This window comes from Nyctereutes procyonoides, unplaced genomic scaffold (assembly GCF_905146905.1).
Source record: "Nyctereutes procyonoides isolate TBG_1078 unplaced genomic scaffold, NYPRO_anot_genome, whole genome shotgun sequence".
Lineage (NCBI taxonomy): Eukaryota > Metazoa > Chordata > Mammalia > Carnivora > Canidae > Nyctereutes > Nyctereutes procyonoides.
In genome coordinates, this window is record NW_026575020.1 from 30291327 (window position 1) to 30305280 (window position 13954).

General features: G+C 61.0%; 2 protein-coding genes across 6 annotated transcripts in view; one reads left to right on the forward strand and one right to left on the reverse strand.

Moving 5' to 3' along the window:
• Positions 1 to 79: 79 nt before the first annotated feature.
• On the reverse strand, positions 80 to 9587 carry NOXA1 (NADPH oxidase activator 1). 2 transcript variants are annotated; one of them, XM_055330944.1, is made up of 14 exons: positions 9499 to 9587; positions 7043 to 7125; positions 5997 to 6105; positions 4618 to 4752; positions 4286 to 4393; positions 3389 to 3448; positions 3120 to 3163; positions 2498 to 2630; positions 1353 to 1392; positions 1110 to 1168; positions 776 to 930; positions 562 to 676; positions 350 to 464; positions 80 to 264 (listed from the first exon to the last, which is right to left on the reverse strand). In XM_055330944.1, exons 2-14 carry the CDS (start codon positions 7090 to 7092, stop codon positions 176 to 178), a joined length of 1212 nt encoding a protein of 403 aa, XP_055186919.1. In that variant the 5' UTR covers positions 7093 to 7125; positions 9499 to 9587; the 3' UTR covers positions 80 to 175. The 2 variants fall into 2 exon arrangements, with proteins under 2 accessions (XP_055186919.1, XP_055186918.1); XM_055330943.1 differs by having other exon boundaries at positions 9170 to 9564.
• Positions 9588 to 9684: 97 nt separating this feature from the next.
• Positions 9685 to 13954, forward strand: part of EXD3 (exonuclease 3'-5' domain containing 3) — a 76459-nt gene continuing 72189 nt past the window's right edge. For all 4 annotated transcript variants that reach the window (XM_055330837.1, XM_055330864.1, XM_055330847.1 and 1 more), the window contains exons 1-2: positions 9685 to 9829; positions 13431 to 13532. The gene's annotated coding sequence lies outside the window, so the exon portion shown is untranslated. The remainder of the gene's footprint in view (positions 9830 to 13430; positions 13533 to 13954) is intronic.

A 13954-nucleotide genomic window follows, 5' to 3' on the forward strand; every position in this document is an offset into this window, starting at 1 on the left:
TCCATGGCCACTCCTGGGCTCCCACCCCCAGAAGTCTTTGTGGCCCCCAAAATGGACAAGCCGAGAATACAGACCACACTTCAGTGTGGGGAAGATGCTTTATTAAAACCCTCCTTGCCACAGGAAGAAATCATCCTGGGGCGATTTCTTCTCTGGATTTGGGGTGTCGGGCTCCTCACATGCACCATCCAGCTGGGACCACGAAGCACTTGGGGAAGATGCCGATGCGGCCGTCACAGTGGCCCTCCAGCCACGCCGGGTCCACTGCATGCAAGGGGACATCAGGGCCCCTCAGAGCATAGCAACTGTCATACACTCATAGAAGCCCTGGGCCCAGCAGCCCACTGACCTGCACACAGGACGTCCACCATGTCCCCCTGCCGCAAGTCTAGGTCCTCAGGCCCCTGGGCACAGTAGTTGTGCTGGGCCACCGCCTGGTACAGGACTGGCCGGCTGCCTGCTGCCTGTGGCAGGAAGAGGGGGCAGGCTGCAGGGCCGGCAGGGCAGAGACAGGCCCAGGCCCCCACCCCACAGATCCACACCCGCAGCTCCAAGTCTCACCCGGCACTGCAGCTGCAGTCCCCCGGGGCTGGCCGCTGTGTCTCGCCAGGCCCCCTGCAGTGCTTCCTCCCCGGGGAGGGCGACCCAGCGTGCCTCATGGCTAGGATCCCGGTAACTGCAAAGAGACCCCCCAGAGTGGGCGAGGGGCAGGGCTGCTTCAGGCAGGTGCTGACCTCTGACCTCAGCGGTCCCCATGAACCTGCCATCTGCTCACCTGAGCTGCCCATGCTGGGCCTGCAGAGGGAGAGCCTGGCTCAGCAGGGTCCGCAAGTGGGGCAGGCCAGCTCCCCAGGGGACCTTCAGGGCCAGGGTGAAGGCACACTGCACGGTGACCGTCACCAAGGACTCAGGGCCGCCCGCAGCCACCACCTGGGATGAGGCAGAAAGGCAGCCGTCAGCCTGCGAAGCCTGGAGCTGCTCGCTGGGGGCCCAGCTGGGATGGCCTTGGAGCAGAGGGGTGGGGGCTGCAGGCCAGTGAGGCTCCACAACCTGGGTCCCCAGGGCCGTCTGAGGGACAGGACAGCAACGTGAAGGCCAGTGCCTCTTACCCTGGTGCTGGAGGGGTCCTCAGAGGGGCTGGGCTCTGGCCTCCCTGCCGCCGGCGGGCCTGTGGGGTGACAGAGCAGGGACTCAGTTGCCCATTCCCCATGTGGAACATGCTGAAGCAGAGGAGCTCCTGTACCACAGACCCACAGCTTCCTCCCTCTGGGGCCTAAGCACCCCCGGAGGCCTGCCTGGGACCCCTCCACCCAGCGCTCCTGCTGACCACCCGCAGCTCAGGATGTCCTCACCTGGAGGAATGTGTTTGCCAACTTGCTCCATGCAGGGCTTCTGTAGGAAGAGCCACAGGCTGGTGAGGGGGTCAGGGAGGGAGGAGGGGGGCCGGGAGAGGGGGCCTGGGGGGGGCCTAGTGGGGGCAGTTTTCCCAGCAGACCCAGTGGTGAGGTTTACTGCCACTGACCCCGCTGACCAGCAGGAAGCCATAAATACAACCCACATGGAGGTGTATTCAGGGCATGAACCAGTCCCCACAGGCTGGAGACCACACACGTTCCTCACATCAGCAGGGTCGACCCCATCACCCACCCCAACCCCACCCTAACCCCCACCCTGACCCCACCCGACCCCACCACCAAGCACTATGAGATGGAGGCTCAAGCTGGGGGGCCCAGGCCAGGGGCCGACTGGACTGCACCTGTGTTGGACGTGCTGGGGAGACACCCCAGAGGGGCCTCGGGAGTCAGGCCATCCTGACTCAGACTCTGACCTCAGGTGGGGTAATGAAGTGTTTGTACCAGCTGCTTATAGCACCTCAGAAGTCGTCAGGAAGGCCGAGGCCTAAGACCCCATGCACGAACCCCATAAACATAGCCTTCATGCCTTGCAGGGATTCAGTGAAGCCCAGGGAACAGGGCCTTTGAGGGCTGAGGTGTGTTCACCCTGAGTTAACAGAGCATCAACGACAATGAAGAGACTCTTTTCTTACTGAGTCGTTGGGTAAACCATGTGTTAAGTCCAACCACCTTCTCCGTGTAGGGGAGACCCCCTCTCCTGGCGCAGGCCGTGGGCAGTGGCGCCACACACCTCTCAGTCCAGGAGGGAAGGCTGGGTGACAAGGCCTTGGCTGAATGGCCTGAGACCAAACGCACAGATGCCCAGGCTGCAGGCCAGCCACTCCCCAGGCCTGGGGTGGGGTGAGGTACCCCAGACTCCTGTCTGTGCCACAGGGACATCAGCATGCTCCCAGCTCAGCCACCTGGGCTGGCCCCAGCCGCATCTCTGGCTGGACAGGGGAGGCCAAAGGTCTGTCCCCAGCAGGCAGTGAGGCCACCTGCCCTGCCCTGAGACCCAGGCTGTGGCTGCTGGTCCCCATGCTCAGCCTGGGGGGTGTCCCCCAGCACTAGGGCCCCTGTCCCCCTGACCCAGGCGCACTCACCCGCTCATCGTAGATGACTGGCGCACAGTGGTCAGCCTGCGCCACCCGTCCAAAGCCAGCCTCTGTCCTTACACCAGGGAGCACGCCAGGACTGCCAGAGACGGCAGTTCCACAGAGGCCTGTGTCTCCAGCCCTGCGGGATGGGGGAAGCCCTGTTCCTCCCCAACACCACCAGTTCAGGCCACTTCCCTGCCTGAGAGGAGCCCCGAGTGTGGACATGAGGGGCAGCACAGGGTGCAGCACAGAGTGGGCCCCTGCTCTATGTCCCCCCACCCTCTGCAGACTTGAGCCCCACCCCCTCTCCGGGTTGGATGGCCCCTGCTGTGAGGAGGCCGGAGGGGTGAGCATGTCAGCCCACAACCCAGTCAGTGCCCTCCCTGGGTAGGGCCCTGAGCTTTGGGGCAACCAGCAGTGTCAGCTCCCCGCCGGTGCCCCCTGCGGCTCCTCATGGACTGGGCCTCTGGATAACAGGGACATGGGGAGGGTGGACAGAGGCTGGACACCTGTCCCCGGCCTCAAGGGCTCTGGCCACATCTAGTCTGCAGGGGCTGTGACAGTCCTGGCCTCTGGCCTCCGGGGCCACAGGGGAAGCAAGAGGCGGAGGTGAGACGCTCCTAACTACCATGGGGCAGGTCCAGGTCTGGCTGCATCCTTTGTGTCCCAAACCTGTAGGCCCAGAATGCTGTCCTGTCCCAGGATGCAGGTCCCCGGGGAAGGCCCAGCACCCCCAGGTAAGGTTGCATGATGTTCAGACTCTCACACACAAGAGGCCTGCCACTCCCATCCTCACATCAGTGACCATCGGGAACCCCCAAAGAGAAAGGCCTCAAGCGCTCAGGTCTGTACAGTGACAGGGGCACTTGGGGGCTGGCTGGAGGGCGCCCCACTCACCTGGCGCTGCTGACGCTGGGAGCCCTGGAGATGGTCATCAGGGATGGCAGAGGATACCACCTGGGGAGGGACAGCACAGGCATAGCTGTGTCAGGGGCCCCAGCCCCAACCCCCCAGGGGGAGTCTCCCACAGCCAACCCAAGGCTGCCAGACCACCACGGTGGGGGCCAGGACGGTGGGAAGAACACGTCTGACGAAGGACAACATGTGCGGATGGTTTCAGCCTCCTTTTCATACAAGTTTTGAAATATCTTTATTTCTCAGATGCCTGGTACTGTGAGAAGCAGACTGAATTGATTCATTAATGCAGCTCGGAGTCACCTGGCCCCAGCAAGCAGTGGTCATGAAGACAAGGTGTGTGGGGCATGTAGCCTCACCAGCTGTGTACATGGTGGCACACAGCACACTGGCCCCCGGTGACCTCGGGGGGCTGGGGCTAATCCAGGGCCACCAGCTTGAAACCCAGGCGAACTTCCCTTTGTGCACACAGGTCCCTGTATCCCACCCCTGCCCCCAGGGCTGTGATTTGGGTGACACTGCCTGGCCAGCTGACCTCAGCCCTACTGCGATCCCACTCTCTGGGGCAGAGATGCAGGGAGACACAGAAACACAGAGACTCAGGGAGGTGCTGAGGTCAGAAGGGTGTGGCTGGGGGGGCAGCACCACTTAGGTGCCCCTCTGCAGCCAGCTTCTGGTGGGTTCTGCCTGCTGCTTCCAAGAACCCAGGATCTGAAGCCCACATGGAGACCCTGCCCCCGACCCAGAAGTTCGGGTACGTCTGCAGCCTAGGGATGGCCCTGTGCCCACTGTCCACCCACCCACCGAAGGCTCCCTAACAACAACGACCCTTTGAGCTCACCCCCCGGCTGCTGCTGACCCCTGAGCACCCGGGGTTACCTTGGCCTTGCCCAGGAAATCCACGGGTTCCAGGTGCTCCACATGCCGCCTGTGAGGCCGAAAGACCTCACCCCTGGGGACCTGCCGCAGCTGCAGGGTAGCCTGTTTCTGGAGGGGGTCCAGCCAATGCAGACCTGAGCATCTGACAGGGCTGTGGCCTCAGGAACCGCCCACCCACTTCTCACACCCTGAGAGACTTCCCCAGCCCCCACACCTGGGCACAGGAGCACCTCCCTCTAGAGACTTCTTCAGCTCATACAGTTGGTCTGGGGGCGCTGGGACAGATAGGAGCCCTGGACGTGCGCTAAGGGGGCCTGGCCTGCTCTCCTCACCTGCACTTGGGCCAGGGCGGCACGCAGGTCTTCCCCGGCCCCCTCTGGCCCCTTGCAGAGGGCTTCCTCTAGGCTGCCAGCGGCCTCAGCCCACAGTCCCAGCGCGCACTGTGCCGCCCCCACGTTGAAGAGCACCTGGGAGGGAACGAGAGGTCACAGCCCTCTCCCTCGCTCGCTCTTCTGCTCCTGCCCCCCTGGTCTCACCCCCAGATCGGCTTCAGGCCCCCCGCCCCCGCCCCTGATTCCGCCCCAAGCCCCGCCCCAGACCCACCCCTGGCCCCACTCCCCGCGCCCACCGCCTCCAGCCCCGCCCTCCCCCCCCCCCCCCGCAAAGACCCCGAGGCCTCTCTGGGTGCCCGCGGTGCCGCGGAGCCCGCGGGCCGGGGGATGGGCAGCCGGCCTGTCAGCAGGTGCGGGGCTCTGCCGGGCCGACCTCGGTCTCCAGACCCGCAGCCGGAGAGGTAGGTTCTCTGCTCCGAGCATCAGGGGTAGGTTGGGAGCTCCTGGAGCGTCCTGTCCGCTTCCGCCCCCTTCTGCGCGACCGACCGCGCGGTCCTGCCCGGGGCAGGAGTCCGCGCTGCTGTCGCAGGAGCCCCGCTCGGGCCTGTCCCCTTCCTCACCCTCACCCGCCCCCGCCCCCGCCCCCGCGTGAGAAGACGTTCTGACAGACAGGTAGGGTCGGGTTCCAGCTGTGGCCGGAAGGACACCAGGACACGCTGAGTTGCCTGGTGCTCCAGGAGGCCCCGCAGACACCCGCACCCCCCCACACCCGCTGTGAGGGTAGCAGGTGCTTGCCCAGCTCGACTTCGTCAACAGAACCAACCGGTTCTTCCAGCGCGCTGCGGTCTCCGTGGCCTGCCTAGCAACACACACTCCCAGAGCCAGCTGGCCACCCTCTGGAGATTCTGTTACAAGGCTGGGGGCGGGGGGGTGGTCACTGCCAGGCCAACTGCCCACGCCCAGCCCTCTGGCGGTGGGTGCGGTGGGCTAGGGAACCCAGGTGCCTGCAGACCCCACCTGATAGGACTTTCCGCCATCTGTTTATTGAAGCACAGGTCGTCTGGAGAAGGCTCCTAGGCAGCACTGCTGGGAGTGCGGGGGGTGTCCTCTCCATTCCCCTCCCTTGGCGTCAGCCGCCTGGACAGCCCAAGGTGGGGGCGCTACCTGCCTGTCCCCTGCCAGGGGCCCATGGTCAAGCCATGCTTCTTCCTGACCCCATCTGCCACTCCCTGCTGCCTCTCTGACCCTCCCCGGCCCTCCTTCTGGCAGTCTCCCAACTCTCCGTCCCTAAGCTTCCTCGGGGTGGGACCGTGGCCCGTAGGGCCAGTGGGGCACCACCTTTGGAGGCCAGCTTCCTGTTCAAGTCTGTGCAAGCTCACCTCCCAGGCTTTCAGCTTGAAGCGCAGGCCCAGCTGCGTGTAGTCGATGGCCGCATTACCCCTCAGCTGCGCCAGGGCCAGCCGGAAGTCAGACAGGGCCTCCTGGAACCTGTGGGCAGTGGGTGGGGCTCTGAGGTCATTGGGGAAGGGGCCAAGCCCTATCCCAGGCTCCCTCACCCAGCTTCAGGACACCTGCTAGGGGCCGTGGTGACCACCCAGGTCCTAGCTCATGGTGGGCATTCAAGTCTCTACCATTGGATCAAGGGATCAATATGCAGATATGGCTGTGGGGTTACAGAGGGCAACGGGCCTGGGGTGTGAGGTGAAGCTAGCTCTGATCCAGCTCTGCCTTCTGGAAGGCTCACTGCCCTGCCTGGGGCCCCCGTCTACCCAACCCTGGCTGCATAGAGTGCCCTGAGCATTTCCCTCCTGCTTCTCGGGACCCATGTCCCCTGGGGGCCTCCCTCTGCACAGACCTGCTGGAAGGAAGCTCCTCAGCCTCCCCTAGGCAGGCCCCTGGCTCCATGAGAGGAGGAGGCTACCCCCAGAGTCGGCCTGCCTGGCATGGGGCCATCTGTGGGGCTCATCCAGGGGCTAGGTGAGGGAGTGGGAAGATGAGCCTATCCTGCAGAATGGTTCCTTCTCTGGGAAGGACCACGGGAGAAAGAACCCTGGTGAGCATTGAGGACCCCAACCAGCTCCATGTCCTGGGACACACCATTCCCGCAGCCCTGTTTCGGGGTCCACATCTGCAGAACGAGTATGATCACACCATCCCTGCTACAGTAACAACGTGGTGAGGAGCAGAGGAGGGGCTGTCCGTGAAAGCGCTCCATGAACCTCGGCAGAGATGAGGCTCACCATGCGGCTCTGCCCTGCATCTTCTGCAGCAGGAGCACTGTACCCTGCCCATGCTTCCCGGGGGCTATACAGGAGAGGGTTGGCAAGGGGGGGTGACCCACGGGGAGAGCATGGGGGGAGTACAAAAATGGACTGCGCAGAGAGAAAGGGGCATCAGAGAAGAAACAAGGCATCCCTGTGCTCACCTCTCCAGCTGGAAGTTGGCCACACCTCGCTGGAAGAAGGCAACAGCCATGCATGTGTCCTTGGTCACTGCTTGGTCAAATGCCTGAGGATGAAAATGCCCAAGGATCACCCTTGTGTCACAGACAGTCTAGGCAGATGGCCAGCAACAGGGGGCCAAGGCATTCCACTGGCCCTCGTGCCGGCCACACATCCAGGGGTCTCCAGAGCTGGTATCTGGGTGCATGCGTCCCTAGTCAGGTGCCCTGAGCTCCTGAGGTCGAAGAGCCCAGTGAGGTGTCATCATAAACCACTCTGTTTACCATGAGGATGACGGGAAACAACAGAAGGAAGTGCTCCAGCACAGTCACCAGTCACCCCTGGGGCTCCAACTTATGCGACATTCTCATCTTTTTAAACTCCTTTTTTTTTTTAAGATTTTATTTATTTATTCATGAGAGACAGAGAGAGGCAGAGACACAGGCAGAGGGAGATGCAGGCTCCATGCAGGACTCGAACCCGGGAATCCAGGATCACGCCCCCAGCCAAAGGCAGGCGCTCCACCACTGAGCCACTTGGGCGTCCCTAAACTCCTATTTCTGATAGTTCATACAGAATGACACACTTTTTATCTTTTTTTAAAAAAGATCTTATTTAGGGGGATCCCTGGGTGGCTCAGCGGTTTAATGCCTGCCTTTGGCCCAGGGCTTGATCCTGGAGTCCCAGGATCAAGTCCTGTGTCAGGCTCCTTGCAGGGAGCCAGATGTAGGACTCCATCCCAGGACCTCAGGGTCACCCCAGGACCCAGGTGTCCCACACTTGTTATCTTTTTGAATTAGAAAGACAGGCCCCTGGGTGGCTCAGGCGGTGAAGCGTCTGCCTTCAGGTCTGGTCATGACCCAGGGTCCTGGGGTCCAGCCGCACATTGGGCTCCCTGCTCAGCGGGGAGCCTGCTTCTCCCCTCCCTCTGCCTGCAACTCCCTCTACTTGTGCTCTCTCTCTGCCAAATAAATAAATAAAGTCTTTTTTAAAAACCTGAAACTGGGGCAGCCTGGGTCACTCAGCAGTTTAACGCCGCCTTCAGCCCAGAGCCTGATCCTGGAGACCCAGGATTGAGTCCCGCGTCGGGCTCCCTGCATGGAGCCTGCTTCTCCCTCTGCCTGTGTCTCTGCCTCTCTCTCTCTCTCTCTCTCTCGAATAAATAAATAAATAAAAATCTTAAAAAAAAACAAAACCCTGAAATTGTTACTGAGAATTGTAGACTCATATGCAGAGGCAAGAAGCAACAGGGGATCCCTTATACACATTGCCCAGTCTCCCTCTCATTCCCACATGAAGTTGTGCAAGGTATTCACACTGATGCTCTCCTATAACATCTAATTCTCTTTTCATTTGTGTCATTTTTCAGGTAACTGCCACTGATCGTCTTGAAAACTGTTGGATCCTGGTTCTTTCTGTCAGAGAGGTTTGGGGACGGGAACGATGAGTGGGGTGCTGCTGGATTTTTGTACATACCCCTGAATACGCATCACTTGAAAGAATACAAAGCATTCAGAGGGCAGAGAGCAGCTCTGTGCTGCCCCCTCAGCAGACGAGCTGTGCATGTGTACCTGTGTGCACTCCTGAACTCTTGGTTCTTTTGGGGAACAGATTGGGGAAAAGATGAGTACTTAGATCTGGGGTGTGGGTACCAACAAGACAGCATCTGCGCATCGCCATAGGTGTTTGATGAAGTCCCTGCTCCAAGCCCTACACCTTGAGGGGCAGGCAGGCCCCTTCCAAGCAGGATCCAGCCTCCAGCCTATTTCCGGGTACGTTAGGACACCAAGCACCTGAGCCAGTATCACCCCAGCCCTTCCTGGTGACTGGAGAATCTGGCACGTGGTCATCACCACGTGGAGATGATGGGGGAGGCCGCCCCACATCCTGGCCCTGAGTTCAGGTGGGATCCCCCACCACACAGCTCCCACCTGCCATAGCTGTTCACTGAGGCAGAACAGTGGGGGACATCCCCCAGATGACCGTCAGGAAGAAGGGCGGGGACGCCGGGCTCACCCGGGCAGCTGGGTCCCCAGGGCCAGTGAACAGCCTCCCCACAGGTGGGGTCCCCGCGGCCACCCTGGGTGCCCGCTGTCGGGGACCCTGCTCACCCGTAGCGCGGCCTCCGGGTCCCCGGCCAGCAGGTGCACACAGCCCAAGTTGAAGCACATCTTGGCGGGCGGGTCCGGGTTGCCCGAGAAGAGGCGCAGGGCGCAGCCCCAGTCCCCACGGGCCACCGCCTGCACGCCCCGGTGCCAGTCGTGCACCAGGTCCCCTAGCGAGGGCATGGCGCTGTGACGGCTGTCGGCCTGTGCTTCCAGGCTGGAACGGGGCGGGCAAGTGGGTGCCGTGCGGGGTCCGGCGGGACTGGGGGCCAAAGGCCGCGGAGCAGGGGCTCCAGGATCCGGAGAGGCGCGGCGAGGTGGGGGGTACTCCCTACCGAGGCCGGCGGAAGGTCGCGGCGGAGTGGGCGCCGGGAGCCAGGAGCCCGTGCAGTCGGTGAGCCTGCGCAGGTGCGCCACGCCCCCGGTTGCCCTCAGGGCCCCAGGCGGCCCCTGGGGTCCCCGCGGCCCCGCCCCCTCTACATCCGGCCCCGCCCCTTCCCTCCAATCGGTCGCCCCCAGCCGGACTTCCGCCCTCAGCTCCCAGCGTTCGCGTTTCCCCGCCGGTAGCGCCCCCGGCCGGATGGATCTCAGTGCGCCGGGGAAAGCCGTCCGGGATCGCTGCGGCCGCGGCCGGGCCAGGGTTCCGGGCGGACCCCGCGGGCTCAGGTGAGCGACGCCGGGCGCGGGCCCAGGAGGGGCGGGGTCAGGGTTGGGGTCCTCGCCCAGCGGCCCGCGGGGACAGCAGAGACCCAGCGTGGGAGGGGTTCCCGAATCCAACCCCCGGGACGGCGGGTCGTGGGGAGGTGCCGGTGACACTCGTGGGGACCGTCCGTCCCGTGTCCCTGTCACCTGCCTCGTCGCCCTCTCCCTCAGTAGGGACCCACCTGTCCTGACCCACACCCCCTCGGGAACAGGGCCCCACCAGCGCCTGCCCCGCCCCGTCCCCTCTCTGGGACAGGGACCCACCCGCCGCGCCCCTGTGGCAGGCCGGCCCACCCTGTGCCCTGTGGGCTTCCGTGACCCCCAGGAACTCCTTCACCTAGAAAGTAGAAGCCCCCCCCCTCAGACGGAGGCACCTGTGGACCTGGAGGTGGCACCTGCCCCCCACCAGGAGCCGCCCTGGAAGTCTGCAGTGGCTGCAGGGACCCCTGCTTTCTCAGCACATGTCCCTACTGATGCCCCGTAGGTGTCTGGTTGGCTGTCACGCTCTTAGCCACGTGGGTCGGGGTTCTCCGGGGAAACCGGGCCCAGGGCAGAGGGGGAGCCTGACAGTGAGCAGCTGTGGGGCCTGGAGGAACCTGCAGGGGTGCAGGACTCAGGCTGTTCGTGAGTCTGGGAGCCAGGTCTGTCCTCCCAAGGCCTTCTGGGGACTGGATGAGGCCTACCAGGTTAGGGACAGTCATCTGCCTCAGGACAAGGCTACCGTCCCGACTGTCAGTCTCCTAGAAAATGCTTTCTGGGCGCCTGGGGGCTCCAGCCACCTGGACTACGGTCCGGAATTCCAGTCCCAACTTGCGTTCCCTCGCCCCTCGGTACCCCCGCACCAGGTGCTCTTGCCTCTCTCTCTAGTGGTTGACCCACTAGGTGGCACCGTGGCTTTGCTGGGTTGACACATAGGATGAGCCATCTCCGCAGCTGGGCCCAGAAATGCTCCCACAGACATGCTCTGCCCTTTCTCCACTGAGCGAGCCTCCTGGCCCCATGGTGCAGGGGGTATTCGGGTCCTGGATGGCTCGGCTCTTGCTCAAGACCTGACTCACCTTCCACGTTGTTGTCCTCCTTCCCAGGATGGGCCTGTGAGTCCTGTGACCTGGGAGCCACGGCTCCTCCCTGTGTGACCTGAGGGAAAGAGGGCTGAGTCCTGACCTGGCAGACCTGGAGGCCCCCCAGGCAGCTCCCTCAGCGAATGTCCATGGGCCTGGGCCCCTGAGGACCTGCTTCCTCACCTTTGGGCCTGGGTTTCCTGACCCATTAGCCTGGAGGATGGTACCCACAGCGTGATCCTGTCCCTCCCACCTGCGCGGACATCCCTCCCACTCTCATTTTCCTGCCTTCCCTGCAGGGCCTGTCCTACGGCCCACCAAGGTCCCACCTGGGGCTCCTCAAAGCTGACAGCTGCAGCACCCACACCCCGCCCCCATCCTCGCATCTCATGCCTCCTGACACCCCATCACCCACCCACACCTACAGTCCCGTTCCCTTCATCTGGGCTGCAGGAGTGCGGCCAAGGTGCCCAGTCTCACCCTGAACCCCAGCCTCAGATAGGGGTCCGCTCGCTCCTTCCTCCTATGCCTTAGCCCAGTCCAGGACCTGACTACTGGCTTCCATAGGAAATGGAAGTAGTCGGAAGGGACCCCTATGTGGGCACCCACAGGTCTGCCCCCTCCCTGACACTGTCCCCCTCCCACTCCAGCATGGTTTCCTGATGGAGTCAGCCCATCATCATACTGTCATTCTTCCCGTCTTGGCCCCCCTTCCTCCCGGAGCCCACACCCACCCGCCCTGGCCATGTCTTTACTCCCCTTTGCAGCAGAACTGCCTGAAAGACTTGGAGTGTCCAGTGTCCAGTTCTGCTGTGTACCTGTGGAAATTGGGGTGCAATCCGTGTATGAGCAGGTCATTTCTACAGTGTGCAGATCACTGTTCTTGTCCTATTCACAGGACTGAACAAGCATCACCTTATTCCATGGCTGGCTGGCATGCCCATCACCCTGCCCTGCCCCAGCAACCGCTGACCCCATCTCTACAGACTTGGCCCTTCTGGGTGTTACATGTCGATGGAACCGCACAATACATGGACTGTGTGTCTGGCTTCTCTCACTCAGCGTCATGTTTTTGAGCTTCATTCGTGTTGTAGGTCCTATCAGAGTCTTGTTCCTTTTTAGGACTGAATGACACTCATCATGTGGACGGACTCCACCTTTATCCATTTACCTAATGATGGGCATTTGATTGGTTCCCACTCTGGCTATCGTACAGATGCTTCAGTGAAAATTTGTGTACAAGTTTTGTGTGGCCAAGTTTCAGTTCTCTTGGGTGTACACCCAGGAGTGGGGTTGCTGGTTGTGTGGTCCCTCCATTGAACTTTGACTGCTACTGGTGGCTGCACTCTTGCATGTTTCCATTATGCTGCTTGCTTCTTCACTGGCTCTAGGCGCCCTTCCCACCATCACTTTACCCAAAGGCTGGTCAGGGTCACCAGCAATTTCCACATCTTGAGCCCCGTGGGGACACTGAGCATGCCTTGTCCTCCCCCCCTAGCACCTGGCCTCCAGGACATGACCTTGTCCGGGTCTCCTCTGTGCCCTGGCTACCCTTCTGCCTCCCCTGGGCTCCATCCTCCCTGTGGACTTACTCCCCAGTGCTCTGGTTGTTTGGATTACCATCGAGGCGTCTGCTGCATCTGCTCTTGTATCAGCTTCTTTCCTCCTGTAATGAAAAGATGAAAGACGAAATAAAAAGACCCGTCTCCCTGGCTGTCACTGTACTCTAATGTGTACTGCAGCCCTATTAATAGCAGCCCCAAGCTAGAAACCCACTTCGTGTCCTGCAGTGGCTGACTGGCCAAGCCAACTGTGCACCTGAGTGAGGAGATGCGAGGTGGTGCCAGGATGCGCGACGAGGACAGTGGCTTGTGGGCCTCCTGGGAGCGAGCTGAGCAAGAGATTGCCTACTTGGACTCCATTTATATGGCTTTCTTACTGGACCCATTGTATAAATGGGGAGCCGATGAGCAGTTGCTTGGGGCTGCTGACAGGTTACTGCCATGGGCGGACTGGCCTGTTCGGTCCCCGGGGTTGTGATGTGGCTCCTGGAGGTGACACCTGGAGGACATTTCTCTCAGAAGTACATGTGCATCTCTACTTACCGCAAAATAAATGTTTGATTTAAAACAGCTTTTATTTTTAATTTTTAAAAAGATTTATTTATTTATTTATTTATTTGTGATAGACACAGAGAGAGAGAGGCAGAGACACAGGAGGAGGGAGAAGCAGGCTCCATGCACCGGGAGCCGGACATGGGACTCGATCCTGGGACTCCAGGATCGTTCCCTGGGCCAAAGGCAGGCACTAAACCGCTGAGCCACCCAGGGATCCCCTAAAACAGCTTTTAAAGAAGGTTTCAATGAAAGGTTTTGCTGTCTTACAGACATCCTGAAGGTTGGGATGATTAACGAGTCTGAGATTGTTCCAGCTCCGAAACTTAACTGCTTAACTGTCATGTAGAAAACTTCCTTCCATCTGAGCTAACATCTATTCCCATGTAGGCATTGAAGCAGCTGGAGTGGCCACAGCACATGGGCCCATCTGTGCAGACCCCACAGTTCCTACTCAGGGGAGGAGCCCAGGAAAGGGAGCTGCTTCCTCAGGTAAGAATGTGATGCAGATGGCGGTCAGCATTGTCACGGATCTATTTTTAAAGGAATTGTGGTTAATTCAGGAGCACAGATGCCAAACAGGCAGGAATTGCTTTTAGCCCAATACAAGGGAGTTGGGTCTTTTTCTTTCCTTTTTAAACAACAGGCATGTCCCAGGAAAAAAAATAAAATAAAAATAATTTTTTTTCTCTCGGGAAATAAAAACAGCCTTGGATTGATTGGAATGCTTGGTGCTGGAGACCTGCTTCCTGAGCCCTGGCCCGCCCGGGGCTACATCTAACTCGGGGTCACCCAGCACCTCCCCGGAGGCTTCAGTGAGGTGCACCCACCAGCTGCCATGTCTCTAAAATCCAGCACTAGAGCCTGTTTATGGGCTGCTGACTGTGGACACCAGGCAGCCTGGACCTCTGACA